Raw genomic sequence first — 19,739 nt, 5'->3', positions numbered from 1 at the left:
CATCATAACCACATGGGTTTGAGCTATTCCTGCTCTCATGCCCAACCTTTACCCTCAAAAATCAAACAAGATGCATATGCAGCCAAATTAAACAAATCTGAACTGCTCACACTGGTCACGTTGGGCGTTGATGCACCTTGCAGAGCAGTTTATCAAAAAGCCCAGCTTTAGACTGGTTCCTTCTGCAGTGCCTGCAAGGAGTCTGTCAATAATCACAACTAAACACATCAAGCACTTTTAGTTGAGCCATCAAACGTCTCAGCAAAGTGTGATACAGCATGGCCAGAGGGCAGCAAGAGTGTTTTTTTTTTTATTAAAAGCAGAAAAGAATTTTATTTGTGTAACACTTACAAAGAATCACCAAAAAGGACAAAGCAAAATATGCAACAAAACAAAGCAAACACAAGGTATAACACAGCAGCCTTCAGGAGGGAGAAGTGTTCAGGCTAGCCTGGGCCCAGAGCGGGGGGGCTTCCTCGACACTCGCGGTCTTCCACGCTCCTGAGTTACCTGGTGGCTTAGAGCGGGGGGGGCTTCCTCGACACTCATGGTCTTCCACCCCCTTGAGTTACCTAGTGCCACGCCCAGTATCACTGATTATTCCTCTCCTGAGAGTGCCCGACAAGATGGGCACGGCTGCGGGGTGGGCGGTTTGGGGGTGGGGGGGACATACACCACATGTGATAGGACCCCTCCTAGGTTACAGTGATGATGGTATCCACGGTGGCAACGGCTGGGGCTGGGGTCTCTCACTCTTCCCCTCAATCAAAGGGTCAGACAGAGGGAACCAGACGGGGTCACCGAGCAGAGAACCTCGGACAGCGCCCACCGCTCCTCGAAGGCGTCAAGGGACTCGGTGGACGCCACCCAGAGGAACTCCGCCCGGATACGTCAATGTACAGAGGATCAGAAAACGGCCCTACAATCGCAGGACGCTTCATTAGCCAACATCCCCTCTCTGGTTTTATAAATGGCTGTTTTAGGAGGTTAACCAGGAGATCCCGTGACTTTGTGGGGCCACAGATGGGGAGTTTGTAGATAAAAAGGTGAGGGGAAAAGTGTAGCCAAAAGCGTAATAAAATATTCGAGAGGAGCCGGAAAAGGGGCTGCAGACTGGCACACTCTAAATATACGTGTGCCAGGGTGTCCCTCACGTTGCAAAAAGGGCAAGTATCCGGGATGGGGGTGAACCATGTCAAAAACACGCCCGTGCTCACAGCTCCGTGAAGGAGCCGCCAACTAATGTCCCTGACGGGCCTCGGGACCAAGGTGGAATACAGGCTGGCCCACTGGGGTTGTTCACCCTCCAAAGGTGGCAGTAGGTCCCGCCACTTTGTATCGGGGTGGGACACCAGGTTGTGGGCGTGAAGAGTGTGAAGCGTGAGTGTGTATAGATATTTCCGTGGCGCGATTTGGAAGCTGACCGGCTGCAGTTCATGCAGTCGTCTCGCAGTGAAAGGGTGAGAGGTTTGTTGGGATCTACGGGATAGGGGCCCAATGGAAAGGTCTGGCGGGCCTGGGGTAGAGGGTGGGCGGGGTGCGCCCTCGCGCAGGGTTCAGTTGAGATAAGCCCGAGCAGCGGGCGTCAAGGCAGCCTTCACCTCCTGAAGTATGCGCCGGGAGGTATGAGGTCTGGAGAGCCCCATGCGCCAAGCGAGCGTCAGGGGATCCAGCTAGTCTCTCCGGTCATAGTCCAGGAGGTCTCCGACTCTCGTGACTTCCGCCAGGACCAAACTCTGGCGCACAGAGCGGGACTCCGCCGCCTGCACACGGAGCTGGGGGTTGTGTAGCAGGGGCTCCGCGAGGAGATCTGCTCCCACGGTGGCCGCCACGGACCTGGTCGTTGAAAACAGTTTCCAGGTCCGGAGGAGGTCCTGGTAGAAGACAGGCAGCCCGGAGAGGCCTCGCGGAAAACTTCTCGGACAAAGATAAAAGAGCTGCCGGTCGTATCGGAGCCCTCGGACGCAGCTCAGGAAGGCGTGCGCTAGTATGCTCCACGTCAAACTACCTGCACTATAAAGGAGCCTCTGCAGGGCCTGGAGGCGGAAGACATGGACCTGGGTGTGCAGACACTTCAGGCCCTGCCCTCCCTCCTCCAGGGGTAGATGGAGAACCCCTGCAGGGACCCAGTGCAGTCCTGACCAGAAGAACTCCAGAATCGATGTCCAGAGGTGGACCAGGAAACCCGGGGCCAGGACCAGGGTGTTGAGCCGGTACCAGAGCGTGGACAGGACTAGTTGGTTAAGCACCAGCGCTCTCCCTCAGAGGGAGAGATACCGGAGTAGCCTTGTCCATTTCCGGAGCCGCTCTATCACCCCGCCTTCTAAATTTTGCCAGTTCTCCGGCGTAGAAGGGCGTGTGGCAGAAAGGTAAACGCCGAGATAGAGCAGTGGACCCGCACTCCACCGGATGGTCTGAAGCGCGGGTGGGAGGGAGCTCATCTGCCGCCAGTCCCCCACCGCCAAGCCAGAGCTCTTGACCCAGTTGACTCGGGCGGAGGAGGCTGCCGAATAGATGGCCTGGCAAGCCTCCACCCGCGCCAAGTCCCCCGGGTCCTGGACCACGAGGAGCACATCATCGGCATACGCCGACAGGACCAGCCGCAGCTCCGGCTCCCGCAGCACCAACCCCGTCAACCTCCTGCGGAGGAGACAGAGGAAGGGCTCGATCGCCAGAGCGTACAGCTGGCCCGAGAGGGGACACCCCTGCCGCACTCCTCGCCCGAAGCTGACTGGTTCGGTCAGGGTCCAGTTGAGCCTAACCAGACACTCCGCGGAAGCGTACAGCACCTGGAGAAAACTCACAAACTGAGGTCCGAATCCAAACGCCTCCAGAGTGCCCAGGAGGTACCCATGGTCCACTCTATCGAATGCCTTCTCCTGATCAAGAGACAGGAGGGCGAACGACAGACCGTCTCTACGCCCGAGTTCCAAAAGATCTCGGACTAGAAATAGGTTGTCAAAAATGCTGCGACCCGGGACAATATAGGTCTGGTCTGGGTGGATCACGTCTGCCATCACGGACCCTCGCCGCAGCAAGATTGCTTTCGCTACGATTTTGTAGTCCGTGCTAAGGAGCGAGACGGGGCGCTAATTTCATAAATCGCGGAGGTCCCCCTTCTTCGGCAACAAGGCGAGCACCGCTTACCTCCACGAAAGAGGGAGGACCCTGCCCTGCAAAGGCTCAGCCCAGACAGTGGCTAGGTCTGGGCCAAGAATGTCCCAGAACGCGCGGTAGAACTCCACGGTCAGCCTGTCCATGCCCGGAGATTTATTGGTGGGCATGCGACGGAGGGTTTCCGAGAACTCAGCCAGGGTGAGAGGCAGCTCTAGTCGGTCTCGGTCGCCCACGCTGACCGTGGGGAGTTCCTCCCAGAGCACCCCGCAAGCGTCAGGATTGGTCGGATCCGGGGAGAAAAGGCTTGTGTAGAAGTCACGGGCCCTCCCACACATCTCCACCGGATCCGTGAGGGGGGCACCGTCTTCTGCTAGAAGGCAGGTGACGTGTTTCTTGGCCCCCTCGTTTTCTCCAGGGTGTAGAAGAAACGGGAGCCGCGATCCATCTCCCGAAGGAGGTGGATGCGGGATCGAACAAAGGCACCTCAGGCCTGATGGTCCTCGAGGGCCCGGAGCTCCTCCCGCTTCTCCTGGCATGCTCCGCAGAGGAACGGGTTCTTGGGGCTGGCGGCCAGACACCTCTCCATCTCTAAGACCTCCCGTTCCAACTGCTCTATCGCTGCATTTCTCCGTCGGCTGGTGCCCCGGGTGTAGTCACGGCAGAAGAGCTTGGCGCGCACCTTCCCGAGATCCCACCATCGCCGCGCCGAGGGAAAGGCATGCTGCTGCTCTCGCCAGGCCAGCCAGAACTCCCGGAAGTACGTCACGAAGCCCTCATCCTCCAACAGGCTGTTGTTAAAGTGCCAATAGGCTGGCCCTGGCCCCTCTGCACGGAGGGAGGCTGTTATGGTGGCTAGATGATGGTCGGAAAATGGGGCCAGCCGAATGTTGGAGGAGTGGGCCTGTGAAAGATGGAAATGGGATAAATAAATACGGTCCAACCGAGAGTGGTGTGACCGATGGGCCTCCACCCGGACAAAGGTGAACGTGGAAGTGTCATCTGGGTGGTGGTCACGCCAGACGTCTACTAGGGAGTGATGTTCAACTATTTCTCGGAGAATGTTCACAGCGGCCGGGCTCAGCTCAGCCCCTGAGCAGTCCTGTTCCTCGAGGGTGGTGTTAAAGTCCCCTCCCAGGACTAAGCACTCGTGAGAATCTAGGGTGCTGAGGAAGTCGGACACCCGCTGATTGAATTGCGGCCGCTTCGGGCTCGTTGTCGGGGCATAGATGTTAACAAAGTTGACCACGAGCCCCTCCATACGGACTTGGAGATGCAGCAGGTGGCCCGTCATGGCCTCAGTGACCCCTAGCACCTCGGGCCGTAGGTTGTGGGAGACCAGGGTCGCCACTCCAGCTTGTCGAATCGTGAAGTGGCTGAAGTAGACCCCGTCCCACCGCTCCAGCCGCCAGCTGTCCTCAGCAGTCGGATCCGTATGGGTCTCCTGCAGGAAAACCACAGAGTACCCCCCCCTCCCGAAGGTAAGAGAGCACCTGGGACCTGCGGAGAGCCATCCTACAGCCCCTGGTGTTCAAAGTTGCTATAATGAGGGGCGTCATGCGGAGGGCTGGGGGGGTGGGGGTTCCTTGTTGGCGGGGGTGTTCGCAGCCCCCGGCGGCTCGCGCAACAATTCGCGACCCATCCCGTAAGTGAGTAAATCATCACGGAAGCTGCGGGCCCGACTGTAGGCCGCGGCACCATGCCTTCCTTTTCCTTTACCCTCCTTTATAAGGGCCCTTGTGGCCTGGAGGAGTTGATCGAAGTCCCCCCATCGCTAGAGAGCTAGCTGTACCCTGTTGCGGGAGCCAAGGATGTCTTCTAAAAACTCTTGCAACGCTTTTCACAGCTCATGGGGGGGTGGGGCTGCGATTTCCGGGTTATTCCCTGGTGGGGCTCTTGGTGCAGTCTCGTGGTCCACTGAGGTGGGCAGGCATGGTGCAGACCACCGACGGGGCGTCTGACAGGCTAAAGTTATTAGGTCCGTCTGGAGCCTTGGGGTAGAAGGGGATGGCGGAGGGAAAATTCCAGCTCCTAATGGTTCACGGCAGGAAAACGCAAAGGCTGCTCCTTGGGGGGGATCTGCAAAAAAGGGGAAGGAAATAACCCCGGGGCGGCAATAGCATTGCAGGAGGAGGTGGATTGGGCAGGGACAGCGGTGGGGGTGGGGGCGGGGGCAGAGGTGAGGCTCTGGGCTTCGGGAGGCAAGCAGCTGAGAGGTGGTGTCTCCCGAACAAATTCGAGGGTTAAGGGGGTGGGGAGGAGGCGCCCAGTGATGCCAGGCGCAGGCTCTGTGCTGGATTTGGCAGCCACGGCATCAGGTGGTGGACCACCTTCTGCAGGGTGCTCGCCCGGGAAGGCGGTTGGGGGAGGGAGCATGGGGAAAGGGGGACTGGGGTAAGGTTGCCCAGATTGAGGCCAGCTGGCAGGAGGTCATTCTCTCCCTGGGTGACCGGGGTCAAACCTACGGCCTCGATCTCCTCATACATGGAGGAGAGGTTGTCTTCTGCCACCCCGGGGGTCTCCCCTCTAGCACCCGCTACGACGGTCGCTTCGGGGTTCGCGAGGGGTTCAGGTGATATTTGGGCAGATGGGGCTTCCTCAGGGGTCTCGGAGGGGAGGGTCTCCCGTGGAGGGGAGATTCTACCTTCCAGTGGTATGTTGTCTTCCTCTCCTGACACTGGCGGATGGATCTCACTCGTGGGCATAGCGGAAGGCTCAGTGTCAGTGCCTCCCTTCCTGGTCTTCCAGGAGGCCTCCGCACCGGATGGGTGCAGGGGAGCTCGAGCCTTCCGCTTGCCTCGCTTTCCCTGGACTAGGGTGCAGCCCTCCATAGCGTCGTCTGGGGGCTGGTTAGCAGGGGTCGTGTCGGGGGGCAGAGGCGATGGTTCAGGGGCTCGGGGGGGTAACAGTGAGGCAGCATGGGGGGACGGTTCTCCTTGGGGTGGGCCCTCTCCTATGCCCAGTAATATCTTTGCTGCACCCTCCTCCATAGGCTCTGCTGGATTGTTAACAGCAAGGGTGTGGCTCCCTCGCTCGTCTGGGCGTTGTAGGGGAGGTGTCTCTTGGGTCTGGGCAGGAGCAGCGGTGGATCGAGCAGGAGGAGAGGTGGTTTCAGATGTCGGGCGGCCAGGGGCGTTGGCAACGACGGAGCCGATGTCCTGCCGGGTCGTGGGGTCTCGGGTGCCCCTCCCCGCCGGGGCAAGGGGCAGTCTCTTCGGACATGCCCCGCTGATCGGAAGAGGTAGCACCGGGCCTCTCCTGTGAAATAGTAGACCCGATAGCGGGCTCCCTGGTAGGGGACTAGGGAGGACCCCTCGAGTGCCTCTCCATCACTCGCCGCCGCCGGCGGTAGAAGCTGCACTTGCCGGCAGAACGAAAGGACTTGACGGAGGGTGGGGTCCTTGCAGCCCAAAGGGAGAGGGCTGATGACAGAAACGGGTTTCCCCAGGGTGGAGAGAGCGGGTAACGGGGGCATTGGGTAGAAAAGGAGGGACGGAGGTCAGGACTAGGCGGACGCCCAGGATGACTTCTAGCGGCTCCAGGGGGACAAACACCTGCCCCACCGCCAGGCCCTTCTCCACCGCCTCCTGGGCGGCAGCCTCCGATGCTAAGAAAAAGATGACCTTCCCGTACATTTTGGAGGCTGCCACAATAGCCGTGGGTCCTATCACCCTCGCCAATGCCTGCACGTATGTCTCCACGTAGGGCGAGGCAGGCACCAGGAGGCAACGGACGCCGTGCTTCCTGGTCATGGTGGGGAAGGGGGCCCAGCCGCTATTGATGGTAGCGGAGGCGGTGGGTGGGCGGGATGACGAGGCGGCAGGCGGGGGGGCTGCCACCACCCGGGCATACGCCCTGGGGGCCGTGGGAGGGACACTCGCAGAGCTGGTGGAGGGAACAGCGGGGAGGGACGCCATGGTCGATGACGAGGCCACAGCGGTGGGGGCAGCCTCTGCCATGGAGGGCTTGGTGGTTGTGGCAGGGCCCTTCCCCTTCTTTGCACCCTGGCCTTTCCGGCTAACTGGGGGGGCTCTCCTAGAATCTGGGGGGGCGGTAGGCGTAGCAGCGGCAATAGTTGCCCTGGTGCCTCCGGCTGCCAATGCCCCAGCGGGGGCGGTGGCAGGTGTTTTGGCAGCAGTGGGGGGGGGCTTGGGGGTTGGGCAGGGGGGTAGGTGGGGGAGGGGCAACTGAGGTAGTTAGAGGGGCCTCACCCCTCTCATTCCCCGCCATCGTGAGCAGGGAGAGACAGGGAGACACCAGAAGGAGGAGGGGGAAGCAGATTAACCACTTCTCCCTGTTGGGCTGCAGGCAGGGGGTGGCCAAATGGGTCAGACTGGACAGGGGAAGGAAACAGGAGTTGGGGTCAGGTAGTAGGGGCAAAATGTGGGGTGGGCAGTCCGGAGGCCAGGGGGGGAACGCGGACCCACGCGCGTTTGTCCAAAGAATCTCGTTTGGTCGGCTGTTGTGTCTGGTCTGGATGATGGAATTCAGGGCAAGCAGTTGAGGCTAGAGGCAGATGGCAAGTTGACAGCAGGGACAGACGGCGGGGGGCCGTGATGGTTGCAGTAGTGTTGGGGGGTGGCACCGATGGATCGGGGGGCAGCTCCGTGCCACACCCCCTGTGCCCCTACAAATGCAGTTAAGACACAGTCAAACTCCCCCCACACGAGAGTACAGTTCAAAAGTTACTCAGTCTTACGGCCCCCTCCACGATGATTTGTGGCTTCCTGGGCGATGTCTTTGTCGGCTGTCTTCTCTCCCGGTCTTTGTGGAGCATCCAAAAATGCCAAGCAGATAAGACGACGATTAATTATGGTTCCACAAATGAACAGCAAAATGGTTGGGTCTGGGGGCATCCACTCCCCTCCTCCGGAGAGTGGGTCGGCAGTCCTCCCCCCCTCCTCCGGGGGTTGCAGCTGAAGCAGTAGCTGCGTCCGAGGGCAGGAGTGGGGGGGCTGGCAGGCAAGTTGGCAGCTGACCAGCTCTCGAACAGCAGTAAAGAAAAACAGCAGAAAAAAACAAAACAAAACCAAAACAAAATGAAGAAAAAGCATCTGGCCCGGTCGCGGGTGGGCGGGGGTGGCACGACACTGAAGCAGGGGCAAAAAGCAAGGAAAGCCCAGGTCAGAGGGCAGCAGGAGAGTGCTAGACGGGAGCCTTCTTCCCTGTAGAGGGAAGAAAGTTTGCTATAGATTAATTAAAGCACCTGAAGCCAGTCACATGATAAAACCCCCCTGCTTCAATCAGACAAGAGGAGGAGTTGAAGCAGAGTGGATTGGTGCTGGAGGAGAGAGCAGTTTGGAGGAGTTGAAGCAGAGCGGATTGGCGCCGGAGCAGAGAGCAGTTTGGAAGAGTTGAAGCAGAGTGGACTGGCATTGGAGCAGAGAGCAGTTTGGAAGAGTTGAAGCAGAGCGGATTGGCACCGGAGCAGAGAGCAGTTTGGAGAAGTTGAAGCAGAGCGGATTGGCGCCGGAGCAGAGAGCGGTTTGGAGAAGTTGAAGCAGAGCGGATTGGCGCCGGAGCAGAGAGCAGTTTGGAAGAGTTGAAGCAGAGTGGACTGGCATTGGAGCAGAGAGCAGTTTGGAAGAGTTGAAGCAGAGTGGACTGGCATTGGAGCAGAGAGCAGTTTGGAAGAGTTGAAGCAGAGCGGATTGGCGCCGGAGCAGACAGCAGTTTGGAGGAGTTGAAGCAGAGCAGATTGGCGGTGGAGCAGAGAGCAGTTTGGAGGAGTTGAAGCAGAGCGGATTGGCGGTGGAGCAGAGAGCAGTTTGGAGGAGTTGAAGCAGAGCGGATTGGCGCCGGAGCAGAGAGCGGTTTGGAGGAGTTGAAGCAGAGTGGATTGGCGGTGGAGCAGAGAGCAGTTTGGAGGAGTTGAAGCAGAGCGGATTGGCACTGGAGCAGAGAGCAGTTTGGAGGAGTTGAAGCAGAGCGGATTGGCGGTGGAGCAGAGAACAGTTTGGAGGAGTTGAAGCAGAGCGGATTGGCGCCGGAGCAGACAGCAGTTTGGAGGAGTTGAAGCAGAGCAGATTGGCGGTGGAGCAGAGAGCAGTTTGGAGGAGTTGAAGCAGAGCGGATTGGCGGTGGAGCAGAGAACAGTTTGGAGGAGTTGAAGCAAAGCGGATTGGTGCTGGAGCAGAGAGCAGTTTGGAGGGAAGTAGAGGAGAGTTTGGAGAAGTGCTGTGGTGGGCTAAGAAGACCAAGATCCTAGGTAAAGGGACACCTGGTTTGTGCAGAGGGAGGGCAGGAAGCCCCACAAGCTGAAGGGCAGGAGAGGGAAGTAGCCCAGGGGAAGGAACCGCTAGTTCAAGTGGTTTACCACTATCCCTAGGGCCCCTGGGCTGGGACCCGGAGTAGAGGGCAGGCCCGGGTCCGTCCCTCTCCAGTCGTCTCCTCTAGGACACTAGTGGGGCCATTAATACCCCAGTTCAGGGGCACGAAACGGTGCCCTGAACCCCCCCCCCCCCCGAGAAGAGAAAGCATGAGACCCGTCATAGTAGTGCTGGCAATTTGCCACAAAAGTAACGATGCCGATGTGCTGCTCCACTCGTGTCCACTGGGACCCCAGCCTTCTGTTTACTGCTTCTTGCCTGAACACATCACAGCTAAGAGGAGGCACAGTGCTCTACCCACAAGGCCAGCTGGGACTCAGGAGAGCTGGATTCTGTTTCCAGATCTTCCCCCTGCCTCCCCGTGTGAACCTGGACAAGTCACTGGATCCCTCTGTGGCTCAATTCCCCATCTGTAAAATCCTGCTCCACTTCATAAGATGGTTCTGAGGATAAACGAATTCCTGTTTGTGAAGTGCACAAAGAGTTCTCTGAAGGGGGCCACACACGGTGATCAGACAGATCCACCATGGCTACATATACAGTGCAAGCAGAGACCCGGGTTTCTAGTTGTGTCACTAGATCACCGCTCCTGCTTTGGGGGGGTTAGGAAAATAACCATCCTCTTGTGACGTTGGAAACGTTGGTGGGTTTGCAGGGAGTGGGCAGGGACATGGAGCAGATGTTCCAGTAGCAGTTAAACCAGCTTCACCTAGATGCTTAACAGCTACAAAGTTATCTGTGTAGATACCAAGTATGGGGCATATACTGCGAGATGGATGAACACCTTCAACCATGGGAGTTGCTGGATCCTCCTAGCTGACCTCTACAACCCTAAACTAACTCCACATTTTAAATCAATTGTCCCCCTTTCCCATGGGGGGGCTGTCAGAGCAGACATGCCAGTGTCCCCAGCGCTGGCCTGTGTGAGGAATCCTGCTCCCTATTAGCCCCCTAGGTAAGCCCAGATTCTCTTGGGTTTAAAACACCCGTGACATTTGGCTTGTCTGTTTTTAAAGTTTCCATGAGGTTTGCACTTCTGCCCTAATCACCATTCCCTCCTGTGATGGTGCTAGAGCACTGCCATAGTAATTAAGACTTCGTTAGTCTCTAGGGCCTTAGCCTTGTAATAAGCATTGTGCAAAGTGAACCCTGAACCCATGTGGAGCCTTACTGATTTCAATGGGGATCTAACTCTAGTATCAATAATGTCAAACTGAACCCTCTGATAGCAGGGGTGGGTTTAAGTGAAATGTACACAATTAATGATCTACTTGAAATCTCTCTAAGAGCAGAGAGATTTGCTGGGAGGGAACAGATAATTGCTGCGAGGGAACAGATAACTCAAAGGTTTAGCCTGGTGTCTATTTATAAGCAAAGGCCGATTTTGCCCAAATGGAAATGTTAAAGCCCCTGAGGATGGCATACTCATTGCTAAGCAGCAGTATAAGGGTAATCCCACCTGTGATCCCAACAGTCTTGGCAAACGCAGACACCACTGGACTGTGTATCGAAGGGCCACACAGGCGTCACATGATAAAGAAGAAGAAAAGTCTTTTTCAACTTGGTTCTGAGGAACAGGTCTTGTACTTAAAATGAATTAGCTGATTACTTAAGTATTGCTCGCGTTGGAACAGTCAATAGCATCTGCTGCATTCTGCAGATGACAGTACATTCTGTTCCTTAGCATTTTATTCTAATACAATGGCTATAACAAGCTGGCAGAAAACAGATTAAAAACACTTGGCCATTACTTTTTCCTGTAGTGGTTCAGAGAGCAATTTGTAGCTTTAATTAAATATAATGGCTATGATTAAAAAGGAGGCCCTTGATATAAACTTGGTGAGGAAATGCTGGAATTAAACTCACTGCACCTGAAGTTTACCACAGATGATAATATTTTCAGAGGTTTACAACTTTATTGTTAAAACTTACTTTGAGCTAAAAGTGAACAAACAGCCTGAGATGGCTTTCTAAACAAATGTTTCCAACAGCAGTGTGGTCACTAATGTTATTGCATACTTGTATTGCAAGAACAGAGCCCACTGTGGGAGGTGCTTTATCCACTTCCAATCACCTTGGTTCAGAAAGACACAAAATAAAACAAATGGCAATAGTCTCTGTTGCAGAGTGGAATGCGTTCACATACACTAGGCTATTCCAATGTGGTAATTCCCCAAGGTTTTCATTATTCAGCAGTTCTACAGCACTCAGCAACAGTGCTCTAGACTAGAGAACAAACGGGAAGGTGTGGTCCCTGCTTCAAAGAGCAAACAATCCAAATGTTACACATGACAAGAGGTGAGTATAACAGAGAAACCAGAAGCAGGAGAGGCGGGGGAAGACAAGGATGATGGTGAAAAGATCACATGGCTGCTCTGGGAGGCACAGGCCCATTCTTGCTAATTCTGTGTGGTTTTTGTTTCTCTTTTATAACTCCATTTCTGCAGGTGATACAGCTGATGCGAAGGAATAAGGTTCTGTGGGTTAGATCTTTTGTGTGCCAATAACTCTTCCAAAAAAGCAGGCTGGGGCCGCGTCACTCCACTTCCCGCAGGAGGTGGCCAGCCCCTGTACATCATGGAATCAGGGGCAGTCTGCCACAATCTTATGTGGACTGGTACTTTTTAGACATTTATATTGAATTATTTTTTAAAATAGCCAGACCCTAAGGCTGCCGCATGTGCACAATAATTACTTTTCCTAAGGGGGTTTTAGAATGTCTTTAGTGCAGTAAAAAGATTACACACCATTTTATTGCTTAAATGCTGCTTGAGTTAATTATGTAGCTATGATAATATGTGTGTCCCCAACAGTATACATTGACATAATGGACAGCAACACTCTTTTAAGCTGTCTTCTGTACCAGTGATCTCCAGTGGAGAAGAATGGCTCTTTTATATATGTCCAGTGCTATTACAAAGAAAGGGCAAAGAAAATAAACATACAAAATTGTGTTAAAGGGCAAATGAAGTCAGAGCTGAGCTGTGCCATTTTTCACTTGCCCTATCAGGGCTGTCCTTACCCTCATGCAGCTGTGTAGGGCACCAGGAAATTTGGGGCACCACATTTCCTGGTGCCCTGCACAGCTGCGTGCTGCCCCAGCCCCTGCCCTGCTCCTGCCCCATGACTCCTGCCCCAGCCCCGCCCCCACTCCCCTGAAGACTCCAGAAGCTGTCGGGCCTGCACTCACAGGTAAATAGAGCGACCCGGCCCCCGCCTGCTCTGCTCCCCGCTGCACCACCAGTGAGTGCTGGAGGGGGCGTTTCCCCCCTCCCCCCAAGCCTGGGAGCCAGGGCAGCAGAGCAGCCTGGGGGCCCAGGCCTCCGTGGGGGGATGGGGGCGGGGGAGGCTGGTCACTTTCTGCGGGAAGTGGAGGGACCCGACCCCAGCCTGCTCTGCTCCCTTGGCTTGTGGGGAGGGGGTAACCGCCCCCCAGCACTTGCTGGCGGTGCGGCTGGGAGCCAGGGGAGTGGAGCAGGCTGGGGCCGGGTCACTCCACTTCCCGCAGGAAGTGGCCAGCCCCTGTCCCCCACGGAGGCCTGGGGCTGTGTAGGGCACCAAAATAGCTAGGGATGGCCCTGTGCCCTATTACGCCTTGGATTAAAGCACACTGGGCCTCCCAATGTCTCTTGCATTGACCTTTGGCCCTTTTAATATGTGAGCACCTCTGAGCTAGTTATAGATGAAATAGAAGCCTTAAGAGCACAGAAGTGAGGAAAATTAAGATTGAAGTCAGACTCATTAACTTCACTTTAAGGTGTGCATATGTGAATCCCTGAGCACAGCTGTCATAAATATAGAGAGAAGGGTAGCATAAAATCACTCCTTGGCAGCTGTACTGAATCGCCTTACCTGTAAGGGGTTAAGTAGGTCAAATAACCTAGTTGGCACCTGACCAGAATGACCAATGAGGAAAGAAGATACTTTCAAATCTAGGGGGGAAGATTTTGTTTGTGTTCTCTTTGTTGTTCCCTCTCCAGATGGAGGGAGAGACCAAGCAGGTACAGCAGCTCCTGAAAATATATCTGGAATAATAGATCTAAAACTACAGAAATTGTAAGTAGGCAAGGAAATGCGTTCGGTTATCTTTTGCTTTAGCTTGTGAATTTTCCTATGCTACAGAGGTAGTTTTATTCCTGTTTCTGTAACTGACAGTGCGGTGAGATCTTACCAGGCAGGCGAGCAGGAGGTTTACTGGGGATCAGGTTGCTGCAATAAAGCTTTTAAATCACAACTGGTCTAAACAGTCATGCCACTAGTAACCGTGTTATGCAGAACCTTTTGTTCCTATTCTTAATGACTGTTTAAATATATTTCATTAATATTTTCTTCATTAGGCACAGGGATGGGAATTAGCATGTCAAAGAGCTGCAGGGACATCGCAACAGAGTTGTAGATGGAGGGGCTGCTAACTTCTCAACCTGTGGCCCACAATGATAGACAGGTTGAGAACCCCTGGGAGTGTAGCAACTGTGTGCACACGCATAGCAGCCATTACGTGTTTTTCGGTATTGCCCATTAGAGCCTCGTTAAGTGAGAGAGGGAATGGGAAATAAGAAATGCTTGAAAAAGCCTCTAAATGTGCTGATGTTCCCAATGTGGGGGTGGGGAGGAGGAAATAAAATGTGAGCTAGTGAATCATTCAGCACTGTTTTAATAAGAGTGGGGAAAGTTCCCTGCATTGGGCCTCCAAACTACCCTACTTTCCCATCTCAAGGCTATAGATGACCAAGCCAAAAGGTGAAGACACAACAACTTGGGTGGCCACATCAACAAAACCCCAATCTACAACTCAGCACTTTCCACATAATGTGGGGAGGAGGGTTTGAGGGAGAGCTGGCTTCTGCCTGGCTGAGGCTGCACTGGGGCGTTGTCAAAACATTAACGCTGAGGGAAAAAGGGAGAAAATAAGGCCTACTTCATGTACAGGGCATGGCACTTCACATCCCTGAAAGGCTCACAAGAAATGCAACTGAAAAAGTATAAATAGGATTCATTTCAGAAGCCTTGCCTATGGGGAATGGGTAGACTCAAGGCATGGTGGAGCAGAGGAAGGCGGATTAAGATGAACCCAAGAAGCATTCCTTATCACTAAAGTCTAAGTTCCTCCAGGATGGGATGCCCAAGCTGACAATAATAGTGAGGAATAATTTCCTACTTAATGAACAGAGCTCACGTGAGGGCAAACAAGAACACAGGGATGATTTGACAGTATTCCTTGGATTGCTATTGAGCAGAGACAAGCATGTGGATAGCACTATGTACTTTGTATATTGTAGCAATAATCTTCACCCAGAAAAGTGTATCATCTGTCATATAACTGTCTCGATAAGCCAACTCACCATCTACCAGAGCTGCTTTGACTGGCTCAATTCTGGACACGATTTCTGCCAAATCAGTGAAAGAGGTGCTAGGACAGGTCACAATCTGAAATACAACGCAAAATACATGTATATTATTCAAATGCATGCACAGGAATAAGAAATACCAGGCACTGAAGTTGTATTAAACATCAGACACAAAGCCACAAAAACAGAAATTCTCAGAGATGGTTGCCATGGAAAACACAGACCCTTACCACCGTAACAGGATTCTCCAAAATGACTGCCCCCATGGAGCCCCAGTCTTGGGAGACGTGTGTTTGGGTTACAGTCAGCAGTCCCTATAGGCCCATATGCACAGGCACCCTTTTCCTACACGCTGGAGTCCCAGGGGGTAAAAAGGGGAGCTACCCTAATTACCACTCACCTCCTTCCATTATTTCTGGAATTCATTGGAAGAGACTTCAGAGAAGTTGGACAACAAACACCCTAACGAACAGAGAAATGGGGGAGAGCCAATAGGGCAGTGTTAGGAGCCCTGAGCTGTGTTTGGATCCTGCCACTCCTTTGGCACTCAGGAGGCCGTGGTGGCCAGGTCCCTTTATACCCTCAGTTCCCAGCACATTGGGAGAGTTGCCTAGATGCTTCCCAGCCTGTGCATGAGAATGCACATATCAAAGATGGGGTCGTAGACAGGGCCAGGAGACTCTCTCACTCTTTTCCTCTCTCTCAGACACACACTATGGCTCACATCCACTGGTGGGGGGCTCCCCGAAGAAGACCATGAGTATTGCAGCATGAGGGCAGCCAGCAAAAATCCTTAATGACAAATCCTTAATGTTCGCGGTAACTGGCACATGACTAGTATGAAGCGCACGTGCTGTGTAGTTGTCGCCATGTCGACCCCGAGATATGAGAGAGACAAGGTGGGAGAGGCAACAGCTTTTACTGGACCAACTTCTCTTGGTGAGAGACACGCTTTCGGGCCACACAGCGCTCTTCTTCAGGGCTGGGAAAGGTACTCCCAGCACCACAGCTACATGCAGGGTGGAATGGTCCCGTAGAACATGGGCGCCCAACCTACGGCCTGCAGGCTACCATTTTAGTTTACACAAGTGTGTAAATAGACAATACTGTACATAGAAACAACCTATCTAAATACATACGAAACAAGCTGAACTTAAAATCTCAATCAATACAAAGTGACTTTAAATCTTATTAAAATATGTACAGGTTTCAGAGTAACAGCGTGTTAGTCTGTATTTGCAAAAAGAAAAGGAGTACTTGTGGCACCTTAGAGACTAACCAATTTATTTGAGCATGAGCTTTCGTGAGCCACAGATGAAGTGAGCTGTGGCTCACGAAAGCTTATGTTCAAATAAATTGGTTAGTCTCTAAGGTGCCACAAGTACTCCTTTTCTTTTTAAAATATGTAGAATCTGTTTGGCCCACACAAAGATGTGCTGAGGTTTATCTGGCCCTTCTGTGTAATAAGGTTGGGCACCACTGTCTTGGAATCTGTACTCACTACTTATCCTAAACAATCTGTTCCACCCTGCATTTAGCTGTGATGCTGGGAATACCTTTACCAGAGCTGAAGAAGAGTTCTGTGTGGCTCGAAAGCGTGTCTCTCTCACCGACAGAAATTGGTCCAATAGAAGATATTACCTCACGCACCTTGTCTCTTAATGAAATGTACAGGCAGGCTGACAGCATAAATAAGTAACAGACCTAAAATCCATTGTGTTGGGGAAAGCAGGCTTAGAATTGGGGCACTTGTCTAATGATCCTTACCTCATGCACTTTTAAAGTTATCCAGTGAGCTGGTAATATTTGATATTGATAGCAATATTTGATATTGATAGCAATAGAGGATGCAATAAATAACACTCCTGTAGGACAGATAGGAAAGCAGCAGCAGCAAAAAGAAACAGCTTTATTTCTTGGAGTTGGACTTACATACTACTTTAGCTAAGTTTCAGAGTAACAGCCGTGTTAGTCTGTATTCACAAAAAGAAAAGGAGGACTTGTGGCACCTTAGAGACTAACCAATTTATTTGAGCATGAGCTTTCGTGAGCTACAGCTCACTTCATTGGATGCATACCGTGGAAACTGCAGCAGACATTATATACACACAGAGATCATGAAACAATACCTCCTCCCACCCCACTGTCCTGCTGGTAATAGCTTATCTAAAGTGATCATCAAGTTGGGCCATTTCCAGCACAAATCCAGGTTTTCTCACCCTCCACCCCCCCACACACAAACTCACTCTCCTGCTGGTAATAGCCCATCCAAAGTGACAACTCTCTTCACAATGTGCATGATAATCAAGGTGGGCCATTTCCTGCATAAATCCAGGTTCTCTCACCCCCTCACCCTCCTCCAAAAACCACACACACAAACTCACTATCCTGCTGGTAATAGCTGGAATAGAGGAAACTTCAATCCATCGGTGATCTTCCTGATAACACCATCCTGGCCACTATGGATGTAGAAGGCCTCTACACCAACATTCCACACAAAGATGGACTACAAGCCGTCAAGAACACTATCCCCGATAATGTCACAGCTAACCTGGTGGCTGAACTTTGTGGCTTTGTCCTTACCCATAACTATTTTACATTTGGGGACAATGTATACCTTCAGATCAGCGGCACTGCTATGGGTACCCCCATGGTCCCACAGTATGCCAACATTTTTATGGCTGATTTAGAACAACGCTTCCTCAGCTCTCGTCCCCTAAAGCCCCTATTCTACTTGTGCTATATTGCGACATCTTCATCATCTGGACCCATGGAAAAGAAGCCCTTGAGGAATTCCACCATGATTTCAACAACTTCCATCCCACCATCAACCTCAGCCTGGTCCAGTCCACACAAGAGATCCACTTCCTGGACACTACAGTGCTAATAAACAATGGTCACATAAACACCACCCTATACCGGAAACCTACTGACCGCTATTCCTACCTACATGCCTCCAGCTTTCACCCTGACCACACCACACGATCCATCGTCTACAGCCAAGCTCTGCGATACAACCGCATTTGCTCCAACCCCTCAGACAGAGACAAACACCTACAAGATCTCTGTCAAGCTTTCTTACAACTACAATACCCACCTGCGGAAGTGAAGAAACAGATTGATAGAGCCAGAAGAGTTCCCAGAAGTCACCTACTAAAGGACAGGCCTAACAAAGAAAATAACAGAACGCCACTAGCCATCACCTTCAGCCCCCAACTAAAACCCCTCCAATGCATTATTAAGGATCTACAACCTATCCTAAAGGATGACCCATCACTCTCACAAACCTTGGGAGACAGGCCAGTCCTTGCCTACAGACAGCCCTGCAACCTGAAGCAACTACTCACCAACAACCACATACCACACAACAGAACCACTAACCCAGGAACCTATCCTTGCAACAAAGCCCGTTGCCAACTGTGCCCACATATCTATTCAGGGGACACCATCACAGGGCCTAATAACATCAGCCACACTATCAGAGGCTCGTTCACCTGCACATCCACCAATGTGATATATGCCATCATGTGCCAGCAATGCTCCTCTGCCATTTACATTGGTCAAACTGGACAGTCTCTACGTAAAAGAATAAATGGACACAAATCAGATGTCAAGAATTATAACATTCATAAACCAGTCGGAGAACACTTCAATCTCTCTGGTCACGCAATCACAGACATGAAGGTCGCTATCTTAAAACAAAAAAACTTCAAATCCAGACTCCAGCGAGAAACTGCTGAATTGGAATTCATTTGCAAATTGGATACTATTAATTTAGGCTTAAATAGAGACTGGGAGTGGCTAAGTCATTATACAAGGTAGCCTATTTCCCCTTGTTTTTTCCTAACCCCCCCCAGATGTTCTGGTTAAACTTGGATTTAAACTTGGAGAGTGGTCAGTTTGGATGAGCTATTGCCAGCAGGAGAGTGAGTTTGTGTGTGTGTGTGTGTGTCCCGGAAAAAAAAAGGGGGGGGGGTGAGAAAGCCTGGATTTGTGCTGGACATGGCCCACCTTGATTACCATGCACATTGTAGGGAGAGTGGTCACTTTGGATGAGCTATTACCAGCAGGAGAGTGAGTTTGTGTGTGTATGGGGGTGGGGGGGTGAGAAAACCTGGATTTGTGCTGGGAATGGCCCACTTTGATTATCATGCACATTGTAGGGAGAGTGGTCACTTTGGATGAGCTATTACCAGCAGGATAGTGAGTTTGTGTGTGTGGTTTTTGGAGGGGGGTGAGAGAACCTGCATTTGTGCAGGAAATGGCCCACCTTGATTATCATGCACATTGTGAAGAGAGTTGTCACTTTGGATGGGCTATTACCAGCAGAAGAGTGAGTTTGTGTGTGGGGGGGTGGAGGGTGAGAAAACTTGGATTTGTGCTGGAAATGGCCCAACTTGATGATCACTTTAGATAAGCTATTACCAGCAGGACAGTGGGGTGGGAAGAGGTATTGTTTCATGATCTGTGTGTGTATATAATGTCTGCTGCAGTTTCCACAGTATGCATCCGATGAAGTGAGCTGTAGCTCACGAAAGCTCATGCTCAAATAAATTGGTTAGTCTCTAAGTTGCCACAATTACTCCTTTTCTTTTTGCTTTAGCTAACATCAGCAGCTTCTTTTACTCCTTGCAAAATCACTTGTTTTCAGAAGTGAAAAACGTACACAGTGAGCTGGGCAGAGTTTAAGTCTAATTCAAGTGGTTAATAACATCCTCCAGGATATGAGGTTTGCTCAGTTAGAGCTTCTGATCATTTCAGAAAGATTTCCCTAGAACAATCAAAACTATAAAAAACAAAAAACAAAACAAAAAAACCCCTCACAAATCAAACACTCTGAGTCTAAAAACTGGGTTTTATCACCACAGCTTCCAGGTCAGTAGTTCATTAACACTGTCTCCACTAGAAATAAAGCAGCCATGTCAGGGTATGACCAAGGCTAAGTCTG

At 52.3% G+C, this 19,739-nt stretch overlaps 1 protein-coding gene across 10 annotated transcripts in view; it reads right to left on the bottom strand.

The window, feature by feature from the left end:
* The window catches only part of PNPLA7 (patatin like domain 7, lysophospholipase), a 439,100-nt gene that overhangs the window by 6,896 nt on the left and 412,465 nt on the right, over positions 1-19,739 (bottom strand). For all 10 annotated transcript variants that reach the window (XR_012155225.1, XM_073314045.1, XM_073314052.1 and 7 more), the window contains one exon: positions 14,786-14,870. Coding sequence is in view for 8 of the 10 variants with exons in the window: in XM_073314045.1 (XP_073170146.1) it covers positions 14,786-14,870 (85 nt within the window). In the remaining 2 variants the exon portion in view is untranslated. Of the gene's footprint in view, positions 1-14,785; positions 14,871-19,739 lie in introns of those variants that run through there.

This window comes from Lepidochelys kempii, chromosome 16 (genome assembly GCF_965140265.1).
Source record: "Lepidochelys kempii isolate rLepKem1 chromosome 16, rLepKem1.hap2, whole genome shotgun sequence".
Classification (NCBI taxonomy): Eukaryota; Metazoa; Chordata; order Testudines; family Cheloniidae; genus Lepidochelys; species Lepidochelys kempii.
Note: the sequence above shows the minus strand (reverse complement) of the source record. Positions and strands in the feature narration are given on the sequence as shown.